General features: G+C 36.5%; 1 protein-coding gene across 2 annotated transcripts in view; it reads right to left on the bottom strand.

Annotated features, from left to right (window-relative positions):
- The window catches only part of LOC148951983 (uncharacterized), a 583,729-nt gene that overhangs the window by 395,408 nt on the left and 161,228 nt on the right, over positions 1-27,093 (bottom strand). For both annotated transcript variants that reach the window (XM_089089456.1, XM_089089457.1), the window contains exon 7: positions 24,435-24,592. In XM_089089456.1, coding sequence (XP_088945582.1) covers positions 24,435-24,592 — 158 coding nt within the window. The remainder of the gene's footprint in view (positions 1-24,434; positions 24,593-27,093) is intronic.

Raw genomic sequence — 27,093 nt, 5'->3', positions numbered from 1 at the left:
CCCTTTGCACCTGTTTATAGAATTTTTACTTATTTGCCAGAAACAAGCTTCAATTAGCGGAAAAGTTCATCAAAATTGTAGACTGGGGGGAAAGTACATATTTGACACGATAAGAATAGGATTAATTTATCACTGGTGGGGAAGGAGAGATGGGGATTTACGTGCTAATTTTGTGTAGGGTTATTACATGAGCTGGAAATTGAGCATGTTCATCTTTATGAGGGGGGAGGAGGAGTATAAAAAAGAGGCTTTTTCTGTTTACTGGCTTGCTTGTAGATGTTTTTGAAATAATAGGCTAGAAAGCTCTAATAGAAAACTAAGAGGGACTCACCATCATATGAACAGCTGCCCATTCACTTTTTAATTTCCTGGTAGTGTCCATTTTTTATAAGGATCTGTCTCTCTCAAAACTCAAAACAAGACTGATGAAAAATCCCCTTTATATCTTCTTTTTATAGCGTCCCTGACACAAAGGAATTGGATGGTTCTCCACGTTAGAGGGCAGCTGTTATTACAGGGAATAAGCTACGGGAACTGGATTTCCTGGAATTCAATGCTCGATAAAACACAATAGACGTCTAGACTCTATAACGGTTCTCCTTATACAAAATAGCTGCGAATTGAGACAAAACTAAAGGGCCGCTTCATATATCAGGGAATATTAGGCTAACATAGGTTTTACGAAGAATCTTAGGATATAGGTTTTCTAAAGAAAAAGAAGGTTTTTAAATAGAAATGTAGGTTTTCTAAGGTAAAATAAAGTTTTTAGATGGAAATGCGGGGCGTAAACCTCACTGGTTTTTAAAAGGAAGTGTAGGTTTTCTAATACTGAAGTGAGGTTTTTAAGGAGAATCTTAGGTTTTCTAAGGAGAAAGAAGGTTTTTAAATGGAAATGTAAATTTTTTAAAGATAACAAAGCTTTTTAAATGGAAATACAGTTTTTGTCAAGAAAACCAGGACATGGAAAAAGGGATGACTTTACAACCGGGCATGTCTTTAAAACAGTTTATGCTGTGGAATCCTATGGGAATATGCAATGAACGTTGTGGAGAGCAAGGCGTTGTGGAAATCCTATGGGAATCTTCTATGGGCGTTTTGGAAAGCAGGGCATTGTGGGAGTCCTATGGGAATCTGCTATGGACGTTGTGGAAAGCAGGGCGCTATGGAAGTCAAATGGGAATCCGCTATGGGCATTGTAGAATAGATTGACCCTATACTACTTCCATCCCTTCTAGCATTCTCTAAAAGTACCAACTCAATACCGAAATCTGCTCTTGAAATACGCCCTTTTGACAATTTGCATCCAGTTAGTATGTTTTGGTTTAGTTCAAATTCCCCCTCAACATCCTGTCAAATTTTCACCTTCGTACGCGTAGTTCTAATAGCATAACACAGTAGAAGTGGTAGTAGCAGGAACAGCAGTAGCAGTAATGGTGTTTTATTAGTAGCAGCACTACTAACTCTGGTTGAAGACTTTTCAGTCTTCAACCAGAGTTCAACCTGTTAACACCTATTTGGTTTATGCCTTTCTGCATTAAATTCAGTTAATTCAGTGACATAGTTGATTAACTGTAACCTTACTTCTGGATTTTGCCACCAGCCATCAGGTGAATTGAACTTTTTAACCCTTTATATTTACCAACCAAATAACTAAAGGACAACCAATTCAGTGACAAAGTTGACTAACTGTGACCTGACTTCAGGATTTTGCCACCAGCCATCAGGTGAATTGAATTTTTTTTTAACCCTTTTGATTAATCAACCAAATGACTAAAGGACAACCAAAGGACTTTAAGAGAGTGTGTCCTGAGTGTAGATTAAGGGCAACAATCAATTGCCTGGTATGTAGTACATGCAACTCTTCCATTCATGAGCAATGTGCGGGGATAGAACGTTCCCAGTGGAATAAGAACTGGTTATGGTTGGATTCTTCCTCGAAACAAAACATAACCAAAAATCAAGAATATACCACCCCTAATTCTTCGAAAGCTACTGATACCCCACGACGCCGATTGTCAGGAATAAATTCTTCAAAAACTAGCGATACCCCTCGACGCCGATTGTCAGAAATAAATTCTTCCTTAATAGAAATTTTAGATGATATCAGGTCGTCCCCTCTTGCCCCGACTTGCCAAAGGGATGGTAAAGCTTTCATTACAGCCCATAGCGAGTGTCAGACTACTCCCCTACCAGTATTAACCAGTGTTGCCAGTTGCCAGTCTGATTTTCTGCTAGAAACTAAAGATGCCAGTACCCAGACGGATTTTGAATATAATTGTGAGCCTTCTAATGATGCCTCCTGCCAGACTGAAAATTTTCCTTGTGGCAATTGTGATTCCAGCCCCCTATGCGACCCTTCCCTCCCCTCCCTTTTAGTGCTAAAAAAAACTCGAGTTCGTTACCAACGAAATTTCTACTTTCATTGATCTTAGGGAGAATATAATTAAGAACACACTTAAGTCTGTGAATACTAATAAAAAAAAAAAAAACACCAATTTGAAACAAACTGCAATTCAATCGAAAAACAACAACTCCCAACACATGAATATTAATGAAGCAAGTGTCAACTCAAATATGAACTTAATCGGTCACCTAGTTCCAGAGGTCAGTGACAGCTTAAATGAGAACTCAATCAATATTCCAGATCCAGAGGTCAGTGACAATTTAAATGTGAATTCAGCCAATATTCCAGTTCCAGGGGTCAGTGACAACTTGAGTATTTTTAGTAAATTGGTTCCTGAAGCCAAATCAGGGAAGAACTCCATTGCCTGCCGTTTTCACTTGGCCAACAAGTGTATAAAAAAGAGTGATTGTACCTTTGTTCACCCCTGTATGTCTTTTTTAACTACTGGTCACTGTAACGACAATTATTGCTCCCTTTCCCATTCCAAACCCTGCCATAAATTTCAAAGTGGCCTTTGTTTCGAGACTATGTGCATGTTATTACATTTGAAAAACAGGGATTATAGTGCTATAGCCAGGCCCAGTAAAATTTTAAATAGTAAAATAGTTACAAGTTCTCAATCAACCCAAAAGCGGAGCCCCCTTCATTGAATTAATAAAATTAGCTCGCCAGCGCATACTCATCTTTTTTTATCCCAAATCAACCCTGCTCACTCAAAAAACTTCCACCGTTACCACCCAGAAAAAAAACCCCATATTCCCAGCAAAATCCCTTCCCTCTTAACACTCCAGTTAACCCCTCCCAAGTTGAACCCCCTGAAAATACCACCGTCTCATTTCCCTCCCTTATTTTCCCGCCTCCGACCCATGGGTTTAATCCCTCGTGCCCACCCTACCAGGGTGACTCTGGTCTGAGACCTTTTGCATTTAATAATTGTTGTTCTCAATATTCAAGTTTAGCCCCCGTCAAGAAGTCCACTAGAACCCCTGACCGCATCTGTGATATAAAAAAAGTAAAGTGTAAAAACTGTACCTTCACAAGTCGCTTTCGATTCCCCAAACTTTTGTTGAGCAACGCTGCAAGCCTTAACTTTGAAAAACTAAATGAATTAGCCACCTTTCTAAAATATATAGTTTAGATGTAATCGCTATTACTGAAGTTCAAGCTCAAAATTTGCACATGTTAAAGATTAACAATTTTTCTCAATTTATTAAACTGAGACCTGAAAACCACCCTCTGGGTAAGAAAGGTGGCGGAATTCTGTTCTTTATCTTTAATGATTTATATCCAATTGAAATCCCAATTTCGTGTCTTAATCACTTTGATTAAGTTATGTAGGTGTGTGTTCGAGCTAAAGTCTTGCCGCGTCCTTTTAATTTAATTGTTCTTTGTTGTTTTTATTACTCCCCTAATCAGAGATCCGCTGAGAAAATAAATCTTATTGAAAAATTACATGCAAGTGCTGACTTTGTACTATCTAAATACCCAAATGCAGGAATTTTCCTGATCGGTGACGCAAACGATATAAGACTTGATTCTACATGTAAAGCTTTTAATTTAAAACAGGTCGTTAATTTCCCTACTACAAAAGGCAATACTACTCTTGATTTAATTTGCACTAATCTTTCGAAGTTCTACAAACCCGTCTCCACTCTGCCCCCTCTAGGGGGTAGTTACCACTTTAGCCTTTTCCTATCTCCGCTGGCTAAAGTTAAACAGTCGTTTTCTATAGCTGAACCGCGTATATACCTCTCACAGACTCAGGACTTTTCAATTTTGGCTCCTGGATTACTACTGAAAATTGGTCCACTGTGTATCAAACAAATGACGTTGACTACATGGCTTTGTCCCTCCAAAATCTATTGAGGAGTAATTATGAATTCCACTCCCCTGAGAAAAAATTTAAAACGTGTTCTACAGATAAGCCTTATGTAACTGAGTCTTTTAAAAAACTTATAAGAAAAAAAATCTACTTTTTCAAAGGAGGTCGCATTACTGAGGCTAATAGTCTAAGAAAGTTCCTAAAGAAAAAATTAAGAAAAGCAGCTTCTAATTATTATAATAATAAAGTCAAAGATCTAAATTCTAACAAGCCCAAGCAATGGTACAGAAAAATTAAAGAAATATGCGGAAAAAGTCCTTCCGGAATTGATTTTCATTTCCCTGAACCCCCTAATAAGACTGCCAACGATCTGAACTTGTACCTTGCTTTTATCGTGCAAAGTCTCCCCCATTTCACTGGCTTAAGTCCAACTATTCCTCCCAATACTTCCTTCCCCTTTATTTCTCCCTCTGATGTTATAAACAAAATTCTTGAGCTTAGAAAATCATGTATTTGTCCCTTGGACATCCCAGTTGACTTAATTAAAGCCTTTTCGGACAAAATTGCTGAACCTTTATCAAATATTTTCAACCACATCACAAAATTTGGTAAATTCTCATGTTGCTGGAAACCAGGTTTTATAACACCTGTCCCTAAAAAATGCGCCAGTCTGACTTTCGCCAACATTCGCCCCATTACGCTCACTTCTGTTTTTTTCCAAACTTTATGAAGGCTTCCTCTGTGACTAGCTTAAGGATAAAATTTGTCCATGTATTGACACCTGGCAGTTTGGTAACTTAAAGAAAACTTCCACCACCACCTAGTGGTGGTATGCACTTAATGCATACCATCGTGAGTAACCTTGATACACCAAATGTCTGGCTGAACCTTGTCTTAGTTGATTTACAAAAAGCTTTTGACCTGGTTGACCCCACCACACTTATTCGTTCATTACTGTTTAACTATAAAATAGATCCTTTGTTAGTAAATATTGTTATCTCGTTTCTTTCAAATAGATCCCAATTAGTTAAATACAAAAATATTTTCTCTAACCCCCTCCATATATATTGTGGAATTCCTCAAGGAACCTTATTGGGACCACTTTTATTTCTAGTCATGATTAACGATATTGATAAGGACTTCCCCCAAAGGTGGAAATACGTGGATGACTTGACGATCCTCGAATTATGTCACAGGAAAATTAAAAGTGACCCCTTTGAAATTCTATCCCACATTTCGGATGAAGCTAAGAACCTAAATATGAAAGTAAATTCCACTAAATCAAATATAATGACGATAAATTTCTTGAAATCTATTCCCGCATTCCCTGACCCTATCCCCCCCAGATATTTCTGTGTCTTCCTTTAAATTACTTGGGGTTACAATTTCCTCTAATTTAAAGTGGAATATCCACGTGAAATATATTGTCCGTAAAGCTAATGCGTCCATGTCTCTCCTTAAGCTCTTGAATAAATTTAACATCCCCCCATCCCATTCTTTAAGGATTTATACTTCATTTGTCCGCCCGCATCTTGAATATGCTTGTCCAGTTTGGCATCCTGGCATCTCCCATGATGAATCAGATAAAATTGAATCAATTCAAAAAGGAGCCCTAAGAATAATTTTTAAAGAAACTTTAGTCCCATATGCACTCCTAAAAAAAGCCAATCTGGAAACTCTAGAGTACAGGAGAGGAATGCTGTTCCTGCGTTTGGCAAAAAATGCGACAATAAACCCTCGCACAGAAAACATTTTTCCCAAAAGACACTCCCCATCCAGACACCGCCTGCCATGTACTGTCTCTGAACCCATCCCTATCTTGTCCGCCATCCGTTGTTCTACCTCCAGATATAAAAAAACCTTTGTCCCCTTCATTACTGATAAAATAAACCACTAGTTTTTTTTTTTTTTTTTTTTTTTTTTTTTTTTTTTTTTTTGCTGATACCCATGCTGGTGTCCGTTTGGCTCTTCCGCTCCCTACCCTTTTTATATATTCTCTTTTGAACCTTTTTAACATTATTGTTCTCTCAATTTTCTTTTTTGGTTTTGTTTTAATTTGTGCCTTTTTAACTTTCTTACATTCGACACTTTTTGTTTTTTAGACTAATGAATGGCTTTGCTATTCTGATATTGTTGTTTTTGGCATTGTTTAGCCAGTTTTTTAGTTGTTGTGCTATTTCTATGTCTTTTTTTTATTATATGACCCCGAAATGCGAATTCAGGCCTTCGGGGCTTGTGATAGTCATTTTTCGAAATAAATATCTTATCTTATCTTATCTAACAATACTAGCAGCAGTATTAATAGCAGTAGTAGCAGGTACTTGTTGCCTTTTGGTCATTTAAACATCCCCCACATCATGCCTCAGAAATTTCATATTGATACGGTAATCCCTTCAAAAAATATTGCTGGTACGCTTGTATCAGAAATCTATATGCACATAGTATGTTTTGATATTGTTAAACTTTTCCCTCAACGTTACCCCAGATGTTCATTTCAACATCCATAACATTGGTATCATCCACTACAGAGGCAATAGTCTTAGCGTAGTGGTAGTAGTAGTACTAGTAGCAGTTGTAGTAGCAGTAAGTAGTAGGCCTAGTACTAGTAGCAGTTGTAGTAGCAGTAAGTAGTAAGGCACCAATAGATATCAATCCTACGCCTGAGGCTTGAATATACAGTGAAGTTTCAACGGTACATAGGCTTATCACGGTCATTCATCTATTACTAGAACATGTTTTTCTAGGTTCAATAGCGAAAACTCGACTTCGTCATATCACATATTCAAAGATGGTCTCTTTGTAAAAATACTGGTTTTCACCTGGAGAGCATATAATTATGTTTTTTTAGTATAAATAAGGACGCAATTACTCTTTCTGGATTAGTTGAAAAAACAACTTGAAATAACCCTTTTATAGTTAAATCTATTCATTTTCCAATGGAGAACTCCAAAAGAATCTTTATGGTAAGTAAATATACATTATTCTTGAATTATCATTAAAAAACAGACCCTTTTCGTATAGTTACATTTAACTATCTCATCAAGTTGATTTTCTGATTGACAGCGGGCTACATGAACAATGCGTAATTCAAGCGCTGTGTGCCAGCTATTCAGGTAATTTAACTAAAAAGCGCTGCTGACTAGCTTACAGAAAATATCTCATATGTTCGTAATTAAAAATGACGTAGCATTTTTTCTTTTATCCTGTTTTGGGGTTTGGTATTGTGGTGTGGGGGAAGGGGGCTCCCCATTAATATTCTGAATAAATATCAAACACTCATAAAACTCAAAATTGTGTGTGTTTTTTGTGTATCATATTTTAAATCTGTTTTATGATACCCGTTCAGATATAGGCTATCTTGTCTAAAATGCTTTTTTAGTACTTTACAGAAATATCACATTTTTAAGACTAAATTCTCTGCCGTCTGGCTTTCAGCGAACTTAGTAATTATCAATGGCAAATTCAAGCGCTATGTGCCAGCTGTTCAGGTATTTTGACTAAAAAGGGTTCTTAACTAGCTTGCAAAAAGTATCTCATACGTTCGTAATTGAAAAAAACGTACCATTTTTTCTTATACCCTGTGTTGGGGTTTGGTATTGTGGAGTGGGGGAAGAGGGCTCCCCATTAATATTCTGAATAAATATCAAACACTCATAAAAATCAAAATTGTGCGTTTTTTTCTTTATGTATCATATTTTAAATCTGTTTTATGATACCCGTTCAGATATAGGCTATCTGGTTTAAAATGCTATTTTAAGTACTTTACAGAAATATCACATTTTTAAGACTAAAATTGAGCGATGTGTGACCTTTAAATATATAAACAATATCGTTAATGTGTTGGAGTAATAGGTATCGTTTTGCGGGGGTTGGTGAGCCTTAGGATTATTCTAAATTAATATCAAACGCCCATAACACTCAAAATTGTTTGTTTTTTTTCTTTATGCATCGTATTTAAAATATAGATAGTTTAAGCTCCAAGTAGGAGCGGCGTTCTTTTTTTTCTTTATGCATCCTATTTAAAATATAGATAGTTTAAGCTCCAAGTCGGAGTAGCGTTCTTTATTTCTATGTGTTTAAGAGGATTGTGATTTTAAGCCTGTAAGGTTATAAGTTACGTAGCGAAAAAAAAATGAAAATTAATTTTAATTTTAGGACAGTGATGCTAAAAGTCCTGAGCAAAAGCGATGAAAGTTAGATACTGGCTCTGAGAACACTGACAGGGACCTTATACGATCTTTGAACTTGATGAGGTCAAGTGTAATCTGTTACGCTCCACATTCAGATTGACAAGGGGTTTCTAATGAACTACTTACAATTTCTAACGTAAGTGCATTTATCAAATAACCCCATATTTTGTTTGGTTTATAACTCACTTACAATTTTGCTAATTCCTCTTTTAACTTTCACGCCTTGATTAAGGTTTTTTATTTTAAGGTTTTTTATTTTAAAAGATACGGTAGGAATTGATGTCAACTTTTGTTTCTTTTAATTGTTCAGGTGGTGGAACAAAAACTTCTCCATTTTGCCTCGGCTTATGCTTTCTCATTATGAAAGACAAATCGACGTAACTTTGTTTCTTTTAATTTTTCACGTGGTGGGATAAAAACTTCTTTTTTTCCAACGATTTATCTAGTCCAGGTCTTTTATTTTAAAAGGTATGGTAGGAATTGATGACCACTTTTGTTTCTTTTAATTGTTCAGGTGGTGGGACAAAACTTCTTTTTCTTCCTACGATTTATTTAGTCCAGTTTTTATATTTTAAACGATATGGTAGGAATTGGTGACTACTTTTGTTTCTTTAATTGTTCAGGTGGTGGGACAAAAACTTCTTTTTCTTCCAATGATTTATTTAGTCCAGGTGTTTTATTTTAAAAGGTATGGTAGGAATTGATGACCACTTTTGTTTCTTTTAATTGTTCAGGTGGTTGGACAAAAACTTCTTCTTTTGCCTCGGCTTTTCTTTTGTCATTATGAAAGACATATCGCCATAACTTTGTTTCTTTTAATTGTTCAGGTGGTGGGACAAAAACTTCTTTTTCTTCCAACGATTCATCTAGCCCAGGTCTTTCATTTTAAAAGGTATGGTAGGAATTGCTGACCACTTTTTTTTCTTTTAAGTGTTCAGGTGGTGGGAGAAAAACTTCCTTTTCTTCTAATAATTTATTTAGTCCAGGTTTTTTATTTTAACAGGTATGGTAGGAATTGATGACCACTTTTGTTTCTTTTAATTGTTCAGGTGGTAGGACAAAAACTTCTTCTTTAGCCTCGGCTTGTCTTTTGTCATTATGAAAGACATATCGCCGTAACTTTGTTTCTTTTAATTGTTCAGGTGGTGGGGCAAAAACTTCTTTTTCTTCCAACGATTTATTTAGTCCAGGTTTTTTATTTTAAAAGGTATGGTAAGAATTGACGACCATTTTTGTTTCTTTTAATTGTTCAGAAGGGGGCGGACAAAAAACTTCTTCTTTTGCCTCGGCTTTGTCTTTTCTCATTATAAAAGACATATCGCCGTAACTTTGTTTCTTTTAATTGTTCAGGTGGTGGGACAAAAAAAACTTCTTTTTCTTCCAACGAGTTATTAGGCCAGGTTAACCTTTGTCTTGTTTTTCTTCATTATGAAATATATTTTGCCAAACTTTTGTTTTTTTTTTCAACAAAGGAATGATAGGCATTGATGTCTCTTTGGCTACTTTATATGACTGAAGTGGGCAAGTATTTAGCCAATATAAAGCTAGGAGGGAAATTAAGTTTTGAAGGGGTGAAAAATTCACGTATTTTTTGACTTTATAAAATAGTGGATATTTCACATGGAGAATAAACCCTGTTTTTTATACATTAAGATCAGTGAATTACCTCCACCACCATCAGCTCAAGAAGCCTTTATTTGCAGGGAACCGGCGGCAATCATTACACCGCCAATGGAGTTTAGAGATGACGATACTTTAGTTGTTGATAATATGGAGTGGCAAAGGGGCTTTTTAAATGATTGTTTTGGGGATATGGCTAGCCTAGAGGATTGAAGTTGTGATACAGATATGGCGGAGGACTCGGAATGGACAAAAAGATTTATGAATGAGTATTTGGGGGTAGTCCCACAAGTGCATCTAAACCACTTTCTCATAAAAAAAAATTCCCTTGCAGGACAATACAGGCTGGATACATCAATTATCCCCAAATACCCTGGAAGGCATACTCAGTGAATTGGGTGATTTTACACCACGGGAAACTAATGCAATTGAACAGACTGGGGATGTTGCTATTGACGATTCTATGCCAACCCCCACCATTGAGGTTGACGATAGTAGTAGTAGTGAAACATTAAATCCACCAACATTTACACTTCCAGATTTTTTCCTTTCTAACTCTGCCTTGCACCATACAAATGTGTACTGCGCAAAATTTGGTGATCCCTTTAACTCTTTAATGTCAGGGGATATAATAACAGACCCCCTGGCTATTACTCATTCCTATGCTAACAAGATTCGAGCCCTTCTTGAACAAAAGATGGGGATGTGGGGAGGGACGGGCAGTTTAAAAGCATCAATAGCACTAAAGATATTTTTTAAATGAAAATGCGAGTTAACTCTATTCAAAATACTTGATTAGAGTTTCTAACAGAGATGTTAGCAATTCGCCCGCATTTATCAAATTATGAGAAAGTTTTTTTAGATTGGGTAAGCAGTATTGTAACGAAACTAGATAATTATAACGAGGGGGTAGCGGGTCGGGTGTTTTTTTTATTGAGAATATAAACGTTAACATCTGTAGATTTAAAAAAGATTTTATTTTAAGAGGTGGGCAAGGGGGAGGGAGGGCAGTTGAATGAAAATATCATCCAGATTTGGGGGGTTGTAGGGGAATACAACGAATCTGTTTTGATGCGAGGCTACAGTGTTTCAGTATGCATTTTTGATTGCCGCCTTTAGACCTCTATGGAAGAATGCATCTAAGAAAAAGTTGGACGAATTAGCAGCTAATGGGGATGTGTTAAAGTTTCCTAAAGTATATTTTAATTGTTTAAATGGTCAATTTCCTGTAACATTAAAAGGGATAGATATCTTTGAGCGGGCTAATGTACATTTAAAGATTGGTATTACGGTGTTGCAGTATGAAAAAAATTGAGGAGGCCCAGCGCTCCAAGAAAAAGGGGATAATTTTTTCAGTGAGGGCTCTGTCTATTGAGTCAGTGAAGCATTGGGTCTGGCTTCTATGCACTCCACCCTCAGAGCCTGATTCTATAGGACATTTCAATCCAATTACGGATATTACTAGGGTTTTATGTGAGGATAAAAAGGGGAAATGCTATGCTATTATTGCCCAACATGCCTCTCAAGATTTCATAGTAGTTTAAAGTTAAAGCATCACATGAGACACTGTAAACGTCATGAATACCAGGCTGTGGAAACGGTAAGCGGAGATAGAGCGATCTTACGTTTTAAGAATTTCCAGAATACGCTCCTACAGAGCAATAAGATCGCTTTAGACTGCGAAGCGAAACTCACAGACGTGTACGATTCGTCAAATCCAAATAGCGTTAAAATACACGAAGCCATAGGTATCTCTTACGCTCAAATGCAACGAGATTCCAGCAATACCATGCAAGTGTTGGATGTAGTTGAGTCTTTGGGGTGAACACTGCATACGCTTGGCATTGACCAGTCTAATTAAAACAGCAAATAGTGCAATTTCTTGCCTTCGCTACACAAACTATCCTATGCTCCTAAATGGCCAATCCTATGATTGGCCATAAAAATCATAAAATATGTTGGGTTTGCAAGGGGGAATTTGGTGATGGTGTTGGGAATGGGGGAAAGAGGAAGGTTATCAACCACGGTCATTTATGGCAGAACATTACGTCGGGAGGGAGTAACTTTAGAGGGGTTGCACATCAATCGTGTAATTTAAACTTTAAACAACAATATTTCGTACCGATTTTTATACACAATTCCAATTACGATTTAAAGTTTGTTTTATCAGCGTAGGCCCACATTGCCAAGGGGGGGAGTTGTGGATAAAGCATGGATAGATGGTTCTTTTTCATATAATACCATACCAAAATCATCAGAGAAGCTACTACTGCTAGAATTCATGTGGAAAACAGTTGACAAGGGTAACACCTGCCTGAATAAAATCTGTTTTTTATATTCTTTCAGTTTCTACCCTAAGTCCTTAAGTCAATTGATTTGGGTAACAAAGAGCGACAATTTTAATAGCTTTTCCTCCTTAAACAGCGCTTCTCCGATGAGGAAATGTATGATTTATTAACACATAAGGGCATATATGACTATGATTACTACAACTCTGCCTCGAGCCTAGACGAGGTGTCATTACCGCCCATTGAAGCTTTTTACAATTCTCTTACTGAGAGTCAGTGCACCACTAGCAACTATGAATTTGCTAAGAGGGTTTGGGTAACGGGTGGGTTTAAAAATGGGTGGGATTACTATAAACTATACTTTGCCAGTGATGTACTGACTCATCTGGACATTGTTTGCAAAATACGGATAAAATCTATGGGGTAATTGGGTTGGATGTAGGGTATTATTTTTCCACTACTCATCTGGTGATTGATTTGATACTTAAAATCAGCAAAGAAGAAATAGGTCTGATCGCCGACGTGGATCAGCATCTGTTTGTAGAAAGATCAATGAGGGGTAGGTATGTTTTAACGGGGATCATATCATGAAAACTAATCCGATCGGAAAGCACACCGATGAAAAGTCAGATGCAGTTTTTTTGGATATGAATTTCCTTTATCCGTTGGCGATGTCTCACTACTGTTGGCCGTGTGGGAATTACAAATTGCTTAACGATCCATGTGCTTCGAATTTCCCCAACATTGATACCTTTGAGGAGAACGGGGCACAGGGATGGTTTTTTTTAAATTGCCGATGAAATACCCTTGGAAATCCATGACTCGGTAAAAGACTGTTTTCCCGTGCATAAATAGGCCGGTGGGTAGGGACTCTCTGAGTACCTACAATTTGTTTCTAGTAGAGGATGGGAGTATGCACGGGGTGCCTTCAAAGAAAATAATTATTGCCGACCTCAACCCGAAACAGAATATCGTTGTACATCACGTTCTATTAAAATTCATGGTGTCCAATGGTTTCAAAGTCACAAAGATTCATAGAGCCCTCCATTTTGACCAAAAGCCTTACATGAAAACGTTTATTGACACCTTTGTCAGTAAACGTTCACAAGCGAAAACGAAGGACGAGAAGGAAATCTATAAACTCATTTTAGACTCAGCCTTCCGTAAAATGTGCGTAAGCGTACGAAACAGAAGTCAATGTGACATTGTAACCAACCCCAAATATTGTGCTCGAATTATCACGGATTCAAAGTTCACATCTTTCACAATCATAGACTCTGATATGGTGCTTCTACATCGTAAGAAAAGAAACATCATTTTAAACAAAAACATTGCAGGCGGGAGTGCAATAACGGAAATATCTAGAAAAACTCAGGTTGTCATTTTATCATAATGTATTCGAGGTGAAATGGCCGATTGAGGGACAAGTGCAAGTGTATTACGGGGACACTGATTCACTCCTGTTAAAAGTTAAAACTGAAAATTTGTTGAAAGATTTGGAAAATGAAGATTACATTAGCTCAAGAATGGACTATACCAACTGGAATGAATCCCTCTATCCAGAGCTAGTGAAACGACAGGCCCCAAATCAATTGTTAATGTTAAATTCTGAAACAGGAAGCGATCTGACATCCAGCGGTGTGTTTCCTGGGCCGATGGTATACTGTGTGAAAACGTACAACAAGGATATCAAACAAGTTTGCAAGGGGGTACCTGCACACTTTGTAAAAAATAATTTCAATATGAGTGTATATAGAAACTTTGTGGAACGTAGTTTAGTCCCAAGAACGAAAGTCATGGCGATTCGGTCTTTACAATTTAAAAACTACACAGTTAGATTGAGAAAAACGCCATTTCGGCCATATCAGACAAAGTTTATGCACTTGAGGATGGTGTGAAGGTACTACCACACGGTCACTATTTAATATCCGACCGAGTTGAATGTGTAGAGTATAGAAAACAACTCGGTCTGGAAAAATTAACTTAAATTCATTCATTGTCCAAGGTAGGTGGTGATGGGTGTTTAATTTTTTTTTCTTCCTATCAAAATTAATGAATTTTCAATATAGGTGCAACGCAGAGCAGATACTTCTTCATAATTTACAATGTACATAGTTATTTAATGTTCCCGGCCCTCCCAAAGGGCCCCTGCCGCGCTTCCCGGCCACCGCAGTGGCCACCTCCCGGTGGTGGTGGTGGAGGGGGGACCTCATTTCAAATTAAAAATGTTGTAAATAAAAAATGTGATATTATTTTAAGTGTATTTTTAATAAATGTTGGAATTTATTTATTATAAATAATTAAAAAAAGAAGTGTACTTATTAAATAGAAAGTGTGTGTGTGATTTTATTTTAAGTGTATTTTCCTAGTGCCTATTTCTAATATACGTTTATGTTTTTTTCTTATAAAAAAAGGTGTATTTTTCTTGTTTAAAGAGCCTTTATTCTGTAATGTATTATTTGTAAAGTGCTTAAACTTTTATGGTAATAATAAAAGAAAATATGATTCTTTATTGTTTTTCTTCTTCTTGAACGGAGTAGTAATAGGGAAATTATTTAGTCATTAGACATCTATAGTTTACAGTTAGTTGTAGGTGAACTGTTGAAGTGAACAGGAATATGTATCAATTTAAAACACCATTCGGATCGTTTCTGTGTGGTCCATCAATGTCAGGCAAAACGACACTCTTAACTAAAATAATTAAAAATTGCGATAAAATGTTTATGGAAAAGCCGAAACTAATCTACTAGTGTTACAATATTTGACAGGAGTCATACGATAAAATAAAAGCAATTGCTATATCGGGGTTGGTGCAGATACAATTCATACAGGGGCTTGAAGTTTTCAACATTATTGAACCAAACTCTTCGCTGATTATTGACAATATAGCTGTATCCACTGAACAATGGTCCCAGGAAATGCTACAGTTGTTTACCGTTCGCTCTCATCATGAGCAGATTTCCGTTACTCTAGTTATACACACTCTCTTTCATCAGAGCAAATGTATGCGAACACTTGCTTTGAACTACACCTGCTATATCATCTACAGAGTTTTTCGTGATTCTAGCTCGCTAAAAACCCTCAATAAACAACTCTACCCAGGCGCACCTAAATTTCTACTCTCAGGGCAAAATAAAGCAACTAGTGAACCCTACGGTTACGTCCTATTGGATCATAATCAAAATACACTCGAGGATCTATGCTTAGTCACAGATATTTTTGATAATGAAATTACAGTATATCTTACCGTCAACAGTAAAATAGGCCATTAGTTGCCATCATGACAGTGAAGAAACCACATGAAAACAGAAATTTATTTTCCGTTCTAACCACTTTAAAACCCCCACCCAGGAAAGCCATACTCAAACATGGTATTGACAATGATTTCATTAATCTAATATCGGAATTTTGTTTAAATTTAACCGAGGGCAATGTTCAACTGCCAGAAGTAGTTAAGCAACAGGCAAAGTAACATCGTTCTATTGTACTTGACTTGGCTTGTTAAAATAAAGGAAAAATTTTAAAAGGAAACATCTACTTCAAGTGGGTAGTAGCTTTCTTCACTTTTACTGTCAATAATTGCAGGACATGTAAACAATTTTCTCTAGATGGCTAAACCCTATTAATTGACCCAAATAGAATTCGCTCTTTCCCCCGTGGAACACTTTGAGGACAATCTGAGTAAATTCATTGACAACAAGAATATTGAGGATGATAAAAAAACTACTTTTACTTCAAGATGCACTTCGCCGAGTGGACAAACATAAGCCCTATCGTGCGAGAGCCGATGTCATTGATCACAAAAAAGAACCATCTCCACAGGATTCTTCTGCTATCGCAGGAACACAATTAAAAAGGGGGAATTGCGTTCAATAGTATCGAGCATTCTAAATCTAATTCCGCACTCATACCGTGAAAAAAGTAAACGACTCATAACATATCTCATGGAAAGTGGTCAAGATCATATTCAAGTTGATAGCAATGGGGAAGGGATTATAATTCAGAGCAAGAGCTATAATCTACTTGATTTAATCTATGATATGGTTACAAATCGTAAAGGACTTTTATCATTTGACAGTCATCTATACAACTTTCTAAATACATTAAACTTCCCCAAAAGCCTTATTAGCAATAGGCAAATTCTAAAAAAAATAAATGAACATACTCCTTCCTCATCATTAAAACATGAACAAGAAGAGGAACAAGATTTTAAATCAATCTTGGAAAATACTAGCACACCTATTGGAAACATTGATTTGACAAATAGGAGGATGAGCACACCGATGATAGCTAGACAAAAGAGAAGACGTAACTAGTCAACGTTACCACCACCATCATCCAGTAGTATACAAAAGGTTAGTGGACATTACACTACGTTCTAACGTTGAAAATGATGGAAGTTCTAAAACGTGCGTATAAACATATTGGTAAAGTGGGTAGTTTAAGATCCCCCACCATTCCTCTCAGAATCACCTATGATCACACTAAAAGCGTACAAGCCCATCTAAAAAATGAAACAAATTACACTCTACATAGAAATCATAGACTTCGGTCTAATCATTATCGATAGATTAACGCCTTTTCCCCTACATATAATGTAAGCAGATCTCTTAACTCTAGATGAGATTCAATTCGTCACAACACACCGTACAAGGACAATCTACATGCAATCAGTGTTTTTAGTCGCTGTGCATACGTCATTCCATTGCGGTCAAAGAGAGGTGTTGAAGTTGCTCAAGCTATAGAAAGTATTCTAGAACAAGATTCATTTAAAAAAATTCAAACGGATTGCGCTAGTGAATTTTTTAATCCCCATGTCGAAAAAGTACTAATGAAATATAATACAATGCTCTATCATAGTCATAGTCCTATAAAGGCTGCATTGGCCGAACGACTGATAAGAACTATTCGACTTTTAATTTCAAGGTATTGTACATTGAATAATACACCTGCTTTTATTCATGATTTAGATAACTCATCCCCAACGAAAGTTTATCAATCTGATCATGATACATTTGATACTTTTCTTAAACAATATTCCAATGAAACGATTGTGAAGGAAAAATTCAATTTTGGTGATACGGTTCGAATTAATAGAACAACTATTGGAAAAGGGTAATTTTTTTGAAAAGGGTAATTACTTGTGGTCCACTGAACTTTTTAAAGTGGCGAAAATCCTAGACACCAAACCCATAACTTATCGTCTGCGAGATACCAAAGATGAAGAGATTCTTGGCGGCTTTTATGACTATGAACTACAAAAAGTTAAAAATAATAGTGAAATCTATAAATTTAAAAGATATTAAAGAATCGTACTCGTAAGGTTAAGAAACAGTTACTTGTTCGGTGGTTAGGATACAACTCTGATTTTGATTCTTGGATCAGTGTTGAAGATATTGACAATGCCCAATGATTTTTATGTAGCATTTATGTCCAACGTCTCCGATCGTCTCTAAAATGACTAAGACAAGTGATTTTTGGACGAAACTCTCCCCCGCCATCAATTTCGACGGTGCGTATGAAGTGGCTCTTGTCAACTGTATTCTCAAAAATACTTATGATATTCTGAGAAAGGATCGCAAATATGATATAAAAATTATACCCTATGATTGGCCTCCACCCACAGATGATTAACAACAAATTCAAAAGATCAATTGATTGGATTATCCCTATGTTGAATTACCATACGAGGAACTCACCTGTATGAATGATTTATGTCGTTCTATCAATAAAAGAGTTTCCGCTCTTAAAAAAGGAGCCTTTCATTTCAACTATTCAAAGGAAGAGGAGAAGATCTACGTTAGCTCACCCGTTTCCAATTAAAAGGTCATTCTCAATGATAATCTAAACGATGTTCATGGCTTTAAACTCAATATAATCAATGTTAAAAGTGCCGGAAGCACTAATTCTATTTTTACTGAGTATTCACCAGCCTCCTCCTCGGACACTTGTATATTTCTCTATGCCTCATTTGTTGAATCGTCGAGAACTGGTAATTCAAATGTCCCTCTCCTACGAGTTCTTGAACGGAAAACCAATCAAGATCATATTCATCACTACAATATAAAGCATCTTCAGTATGTGCCCGTAAACACTTTATCTCTGGAACTCTGTAAGTTAACACTAACAACTGAATTAGGTGATCCTCTAGCAGAATCAAAAGGTTTGGTTGTGATTACATGTCATTTTCGACCCATCGTCACTGCCCAGGATGAACAATAGAAGAATACTATTTATCTGTCCTGATATAAACTGCTATGTTAGTGCTCTGAGTCCACGTCAAATAAGACATGGATTGGACTATTACAAGGGGCGTACTACAATGTCTGGCTATGGTCTAGGCTGCTTCGTTCTGCACTACCCCTTGCCAGAAAATATCTTGTACCTGCTGCATCAGTTTTTGCTGCATCAACACTACAGGACTGGGGATCAGGTAAAAATTTTAACGAGAGTGTTAAAGAAAATATTAGATCTTCAGCAAGAGCCGTTGGCGAGCGATTAAAATTTCAGAAAAATGGGAGGGGATTAAAAACGGTGCGTGATCATCATTCACTCATTAGTCTCTAGCCAGGCGGGAAGCAAAGGACATCATCAACGACTTTTAGGAATAAAACGAAGAAGAGGGTCAATAAGGAGAGGAAAAAGATTGTTAGATCAAAGAAGGATTTCTTCTCTTAAGATGACCTATCTCCCCCCACAAAGAATTGCATCCGTCAATCAGCTTCTCATTGAATCTATTCAATGCTGAAAATGTTGATGTTAGTGTCAAGTATAGCTACTATGAACAATTTCACCCTCAACAACCCCTCTCGGAAAATATACAGTTTCACATATTTTCCAATGAAGACTATTTCATTGATTTATCATCAACATTCATTGATTTAAATGTTGCGGTGAGGAAAAAGTCAGACAATACGACTCCCACTGTTGTTGTCAATGGCCTCTCCTATGAAAACTGTATCCTACACAACTTGTTCAAACAAATTAAAGAATTTGTTATTGAAACATTGATGAGCACTAACAATAATTTATGCAGCTATGCAAGCTACATACCATTTATGGTGATGACCCCAAAGGCATATAACGAGTTGAGAGGACAGTCATTGGGCTATGAATATCGATCAGGTATTGATACTGACGGTGAGTTAACGGCTGCATGACCCAGGAGTATCATTTAGTTGGAAAATTAAATCATGAGATATTCAATATATCCCAATGGTTAACCCCCAATATCAAGATTGACATAACGTTACAACTAGCCCCATCGAATTTCATTTTGAGAAAAACACTTACTGCAGCACCTGATGCAAATGTCATTATCACTTCGGCAATTCTTCACGTTTGAAAACAACAGGTTATGAGCTCTGTTGCATTGCCAGTAGAAAAAAATAAGAGCCAATGGTAACAACATTAAACTTTTTGTCCCCCATACGATCACCAATCAACGTCACATGGCCTTTGGCTCTCGCAGTTATATCGATTCATCATTTATCAATGGAGAAATCCCATCAAAACTTGCGTTGGCTTTTATGAAGAGTGCTAGTGCCGTTGGATCCTGGACTGCATCCCCCCATGATTTTAATTTTTTGGCCTCTCTAGCCTTGTGTGCAAGGTGAATGGAATCCCACTTTACACTTTATGATTTGATAAAATATCCTTTAGGACTCTGTATGAGTTGACCATGCAATCCCTAGATCATGATTCACAACTATTTGAAGATGGAATAACCGATTCAATGTTTTAAAAAAAAACATGGTGTAATTGTTTTGGACCTGTCTGGTACCCAGCATATAAGCATAGTACGGACGGGGAATGTGCGTTTAGAGTGCACATTTGCCAATGCCTTGACTGAGAGTATCACGCTAATATCATTGAGTCAATTTGAAACCTATTGGGAAATCACACCCGACGGCAGTGTTCTACTAGACCTAGCACCATGAACACAAACCAAATAATCAGCGTATTTAATATGGATTTATACATGTCTCAGTACAAGCCCTATTGCATACCATCGGACTTCATTGAAAAAATTCCAAGTGTTAACAACACCCTAATCATTGTTAATAGCAGTCTATCGACTTTGAAGACAGGCCATAGGCTTTGCTTCTGTCAAACAGCGAAAAATATTGAATTTTTTGATCCTCCTGACCTATCATATAAATTCTATACTCCACACATCAACAATTTTATTGAGAGCAGCGGGAAAATTATTGTTCAAATTAAGAGGAGAGTACAGGATTTAACGACTAAGACATGTGACTTTCATGCACTACTCGTTTTCACATTCAGATTTCGTGGCTATACCTACAATCAGTTTCTCATCGTTTACGTTGACTTTCCTCGATTGAACGACATCCTAGTGGAAAATATACTTTCAAGCGTGTTTATTATTGATTTTAGTGCCCTCAAATAAAATGTTCTAAAAATGTACGTAAAATTATTTATTAATAAAAAACAGTGCATATACATGATAAAAACGACTTTTCTACTCTTTAGATTTCATCTTCTACTACGTATAGGTATTTGTCGAGAACAACTAATGCAGGTACATTATCTGAGTTCACAGTATACTGATCCTGATGTGCTGCAATGTCATGGTCACATTTTCTACAGTATAATGTAACTTCACTCTTATCATATTTCTTTGTTTAGTCAATGATACTATTCTCATTCATTTTGTAAAATTTGCATGTTTCAATTCGCTTATTTGAAGCAATGTCACATACATTGTCCTCGAGTGGTGAATCACATTCCGTCACAGCCAAGTAAACATCAGTGGACTTATAATCATTGTTGCCGTTGTCGTCACAATGATGACGTAGAAACCAAATTCTTTTGTTGTTCCAACAGTTGAATCTTAGACCTGGCTCCTCCTCCCAAAATAATCTAAAGTCACGACGATACCAATCTCTTAGCAAAAAACTAAAATTCCGTTTAGGATTCTTTCCAATCATGCCAGGATATGTATTCATCCACTGATTACATTTATCATAGTGGCAATTAGAGCATAGGTGTCCTCTAGGATGAGAGTCACACGCCCCTTCAAGACAGGAATTACAACCTTTAATTTGTACAGCATATCCTCTATGCAATTTACACGGGTGGTATAATCTGCACTTTTCATCGTACTCATCAATCATTGTACAATTCTCACATGATGACCAGCTGCCCAGTGTATACATGCATAGTGGACATGAATGGAACATTTTTTCATGTGTTGATACTCTCACCGCCAAAATGAACCTGACCTATGATCAACAAATTGAGTGGGATAGAGAGAGAGAGGAGTAAATCCTCCTTGAACAACATCCTTCTCGTGAACAAAGTCCTAAATTTCAAAGCTAATGCGTGTTTAAAAGCAAATCCACTATATCATTTTGCCTTGTCGTCATTAATATGTCAATAAATTGTTTAAATGCCTTTGGACCGCGAGGTAAAAGCTTCGTGCAATATTCTAATGGCGGAGAATCAGTTTTCATTATATCAACAAGCATTCCTCGAGAAAATATCTTCCTTTGAACTGATAACTCCAGAAAATCATCATCTAGAATCCAATGTTTTTCCATAAACAAAATATCCCCCATGATTTTCTCTTTCTCAAATCTATCAATTTTTTAGTCCTAACACTCTCACAGCCAACTTCAGACTAACCAGGATTCTTTTTCTACTTTAAAAATATACGCTAACCTACTATAGAAAAATATCTTCGATTTAGAAACAATTTTATTGAATATAATTACAAGAATAATAATTACTGATTCAACTTATTCTCCTCGATATATTTCACAAGTGTATCTAATGCAGCTTGAAGTTTATTTATATGCAAAATGTTCAGTTTCGCAGCAAAGCATAATTGCTCCTCGAATTTAAATCTGCTTAATGATATCACATATCTAGCATACATATCGTCCCATTCAAGGCATAGTCTACATCCTTGTGTTATTTTCACTTCCACATTTGGTACTCTCGCCCTTGTATCATTGCTGCTAGCTGCTCCACCATCAAGCTCCAACAGTGTAAATATACCACTCCTTTTCTTTACTAATTTTGTCTCAAATAAACTGCTCGCTCTAAGTTCAATTCTCTCACTAATATGAACCACAATGTAAATCACTCCTTATATTTGAATCCAATTACTAATCAAGTTACCGTGTATGGAGTACCCTTTGTATCCCCTCTCTCTGATTGGTCCAGAAAATGGGTGTTGGCTCACCAAAAACTGTCTGCTAAGGCATATACCAGTCGTGTTAATAGATGTATGACCGTGGTAAGCCTATGTACCGGTGAAACTGCACTGTATTTTCATGCCTCAGGCGTAGGATTGATATCTATTGATTCCTTACTACTGCGGTAGCAGCAAAGTAACAGTAATAGTAGTGATACCCTTAGTAGTAGTAGTAGCGTGCAAATATTGCCTATTTTGGGCAATTGATCATCTCCCCTATAATTTCCTGAAACTTCCAAATTAATATACTCACTCATTCCTGAGTTAATCCCTTTTGACAACCAGTATGCACATAACATGTGTTGATTTAGTTCAACACTCCCCTCAACATTCTCTGAAAGGCTTATTTGATTGCCCTTCATCATTTACACATGCGTCATTTAAACATTTTAAACATGCCCACCTTCCTCAATAACATATACTGTATGTAAACAATGGACAAAATCCCTCAACCCTTGCCCTGAGGACTGTAGGGGGGGGGGGGGCTTTTTACAACCCCAAAGGCATAATTACTGGACCTTCAACAATGTTGAACAAAATAGCTCTCTTAAAATTTTGACTTGATATGTTTTTGAAAAATGATGGGAGTTGTGGAGGCTGGTTGCCCTTGAATCACTTTTGACTCTGAAAAAGACTACTAGAACTTCCATTCCAATCAAATGAGTCCCATCCGAAGTTTATACGACCATCTGTCCTGTAAAACCTTATATACCCCGGGGCATAACTTACAACCCTTGTCCTTGGGCTCTTGGTTGTTTTGTCTACCCTGGAGGCAATGTTATATGCTCTTTGTACTATTTTGAACAAAATGGCTACCTCAAAGTTTATATCAGATGCGTTTGGGAAAAAGAGGGCGTCGGGGGAGGGGGCTAATTGCTCTTCTGAGACTATTGACTCTTAAAAGGGAGCTAGAAATTTCAGTTTCCAATCAAATGAACCTCCTCTAAAGTCTAAGAAATACCCCCTCTATACAAACCTTATATGCCCCCGGGAATCTTTTAACTATAAAGCTCTAATTTTTACTCCCAAAACTTTAAGAACGGCTGTTCCAACACAAGGTCAATTGAAATTGGATAAAGGGCATTTTTACAACGCCTCGACAATGCAAAGCTCTAAGATGCAGATTTCCTTCATTAAGTACTTTTTTAAGTGTATGTTTTAAATGGCGATTGGTAAGTACAATCTTTACATTTACCCTTCAACTACATCTCTTGCACTCAGAAAAGTTTTCCGTAAAGTATTATAAAACTTTAGCAAAATAGAATGGGGTTGAGGAGAGCAAACCCCACTCATAATCACAATAACTTCTGTTTATTCTAACTTTTAATATCATTCTTTGCATTCTTTGCTTTCATTTGCAAAAAAGAAAAACTTGTTTTTGTGTTTTAATTACATAAAGGTGAGAGGCGAAGCAATGACTTTAAGCTTTTTCCCCAAATACTTCAAGATAAACCCATGGGTGGCTGGAGTAGGATAAGAAGTATTTTTTGGAATGACTCAAGAATGAAAGAGCTTATTAATATGAATATGCTTAAAACATTATAACTTTTCGTTCCAATGTTTTGGAAGGCAATGACAATCTATTAGTAACCGCTGACTTCATTTCATACACTTACAGATGTTTTCAATAAAGCACAGATAAAGTTTTAGCGTAAACAGTATGTGGACAAGCAGGGGGTTAGCTTCCGTCTAATATGGAGTAATTCCTCATCGCTTCAAGTTCTAACGGTGTTCCCTACTTCCAAGAAATTATTTATTCATTAATTTTAAGCAAGCACGGTAATTTGCTTCAGTAAAATACTCTTTGCCCTTAGATCAAGTTTGGCTGTAATTCTGCACTAACCATGGTGATTTAGTCTGGACAAGTAGTAAAAAAGTCACTTACGATAAAGATTTGTTGTATAGCTCCACCAATCCCAGCATCCCTGTGGGTTCCCTAGAAGCGTTTGAGGAGAAATTTGCGGGAAAAGAACGACTATGTCATTCAGTTCAGCCACCTCCAACAAACCAGTCTTCCTAGCAAATGTCTCACCAATATAATGCCTAAAAATTAAAGAGAATGTTTATTTATATCTAATGTTTTTTTTCATTTTTTTCAGCATGCAATCACACATAGGATCAAAGTCGGATCTAAGGGTCACAAGGGGGCAAGCACCCCGGATGGCGCGTCCGAGAGCGGGAAAACTAACTAAAGAAAAAATTGAAAAGAAAAACTTCCCGAAAGAAGACCTAATTCAACATTTGAAAGTATCTAAATTACAATACCCGAATGAATTCTCAAGCATAGTTAAACCTTTTTAGTATCCTCTGGCCTTTCACTCCTGTTTCAAATTGTTCGTAGTTATGAACTGCAAGTAAGGAGCGACCCGGCCCAAAAGTTACCGAAACTCTAAAAAATGGAATTTTGATACCAATAGATACATTAAAAGTATCAGATGTTTTGCTGATTTCAAATATATAAGCTTCATCAAGTTTAGTTTTGCCCATCAAGTTATGTGCTTGATAAAATTTGCCTTATTTTCGAAAAAACGAGGAAACCCACTAAAAGTCATAGAACTTTAATGAAAATCAAACAATCAGATTTGGCGTATCATAGAACCCTACTGTAAAGGTTTCAAGCTCCTATATGCAAAAAGTGGAATTTTGTATTTTTTGCCAGAAGAAAGATCACGATGCGTATTTTTTTGTTTTTTTTTTTTTGTTTTTTTTTTTTAAGGGAAAATCGTATTTTCCATTAGGTCCTAGAATATCACAGGAGGGCTCCCCCGAATGGTAAATAAAAGTTATTGTGCCCTTTTTAAGTCACTAAAAATGGAGGGCAACTAGGCCCTCTCCCGCGCCAATTTTTTCCCAAAGTCACCCAATCAAAATTTGAGATAGCCGTTTTGTTCAGCATGGTCGAAAAACATAATTACTATATATTTGAGGATGGTCTAATCCTTATAGTCTCCGGGGAAAGGGCTACAAGTTTTGAACTTTGCCCAATGTTTACATATAGTATTGGTTATTGGGAAGTATACTGACATAAATAAAGAAAACGATCAAAAATGGGGTTTTTAAAGGCCAAACGAAAATACTAAAAAAGACACAAAGCAAAAATTTCGAGAGGACAAACGCCTCTCTTCTTCAGCGCCAAACAAAAATATATTCAAAGAAAGTGTCGAAGAAAAAAACAACAAACAAACGCAGAAAGTCAATGTGAAAAAAACAAAAAATAAATGAAAAAAAAAATTAGAAGACGAAAAAAGTTCAATAAAAGCCAAAAATTATAAGAATTAAAACCAAATACCTAACAACCATAAAAGTAATTCATTCACCAATATCCGCGAAAAAATTCAAAAAAATATGAACTGCCATCGACGGATACTAGCGAACAACTGAGAAATAAAAGAAAACATTCATTCACTCAACACAAAACGAACCAGCAAATAAATGAACTGGAGAACTACGTCAACTGATCTCTGATTTTAATAATTGCATTCCTTACAGACATCATTTGAGGCCTAAGGGGTTGTTGGCGTGTTTGATTATGTGATTGGGAAGGTGGTACAAGGTTATATCAGGGACTACTAAATTATCGGCTTCTATTTTGAGAAAACTGAAACACGACTCATTTATTCTTAAATCACCTGAATCTCTGTTCAAACTAGACCTAAATTTTGGTATTTATAAATTTTAACAGCTTCTCTGTAGTGCTGGACAATACCTTTGTCATGCGAAACTAGGCTAGCTTGGTTAAATAGAATAGTATAGTCTGGATAATCAAAAATATGCTTTGCAAGGGCAGAATCAAAATTATCTGGTTTTTCCGCTTTTTAAGGGTGTTATTAATTGAGGTAGAGTGCTGAGTTAATCTATCCATATGTCGTTGATCGGTTCTTCCGATGTACCAAAGACCACACGAGCAAGGAATTCTGTAGACACCGGAGTTTTCACCTATCAGGATAGGGTCTTTACCTTGATAAATTTGGGAACTGATAATTTTGCTGGGTCTATAGGGAGAGAATGTTGTACCTTTGACCATTTTTTGAAAAAAAAAGGCTTTACTAGATTCATGACAAACTTTAGTTCTTAAGACACACATTTAATCTCTGGAGCATATGTTGCATCAATTTTAGAGCAAATTAAGATCACAAAAATATGCGTGAACTGGTCAGTGGTACTACATAGGTGATGTGCCTTTGACCACTCTTTGTTGTAACTTTGACTACTTTCATAAATAAGTAAAAAAACCAACATGAACACATTTTATACTTGTTCCTTTGTAAATATCAGCTATTCTAAGTTAAATACTGACAAATCAGTTTCAAATCGCAGATGTTCCATTTGACAAGCAGTCCCACAGATTTTCACTGGAAGTGGAAGTTTCAATAGAATATCTTGATCAATGATCACATTGATCAATGATCACATTGATCAATGATCAAATTGATCAATGTGAGACTCCTTTTTATCAGTCCATACAAATCTAAAGAAGTTGGTATCACCGCTATATCAACGTTTATGGCGCAAAAACCCCTTGGACCTTTTTTTCTGAGTGATTT

The sequence above is a fragment of the Artemia sp. Qi Xiang Cuo genome, chromosome 5 (genome assembly GCF_049724085.1).
Source record: "Artemia sp. Qi Xiang Cuo chromosome 5, ASM4972408v1, whole genome shotgun sequence".
Lineage (NCBI taxonomy): Eukaryota > Metazoa > Arthropoda > Branchiopoda > Anostraca > Artemiidae > Artemia > Artemia sp. Qi Xiang Cuo.
The sequence above is the reverse complement of the archived record's forward strand: the minus strand, read 5'-3'. Positions and strand labels throughout refer to the sequence as shown.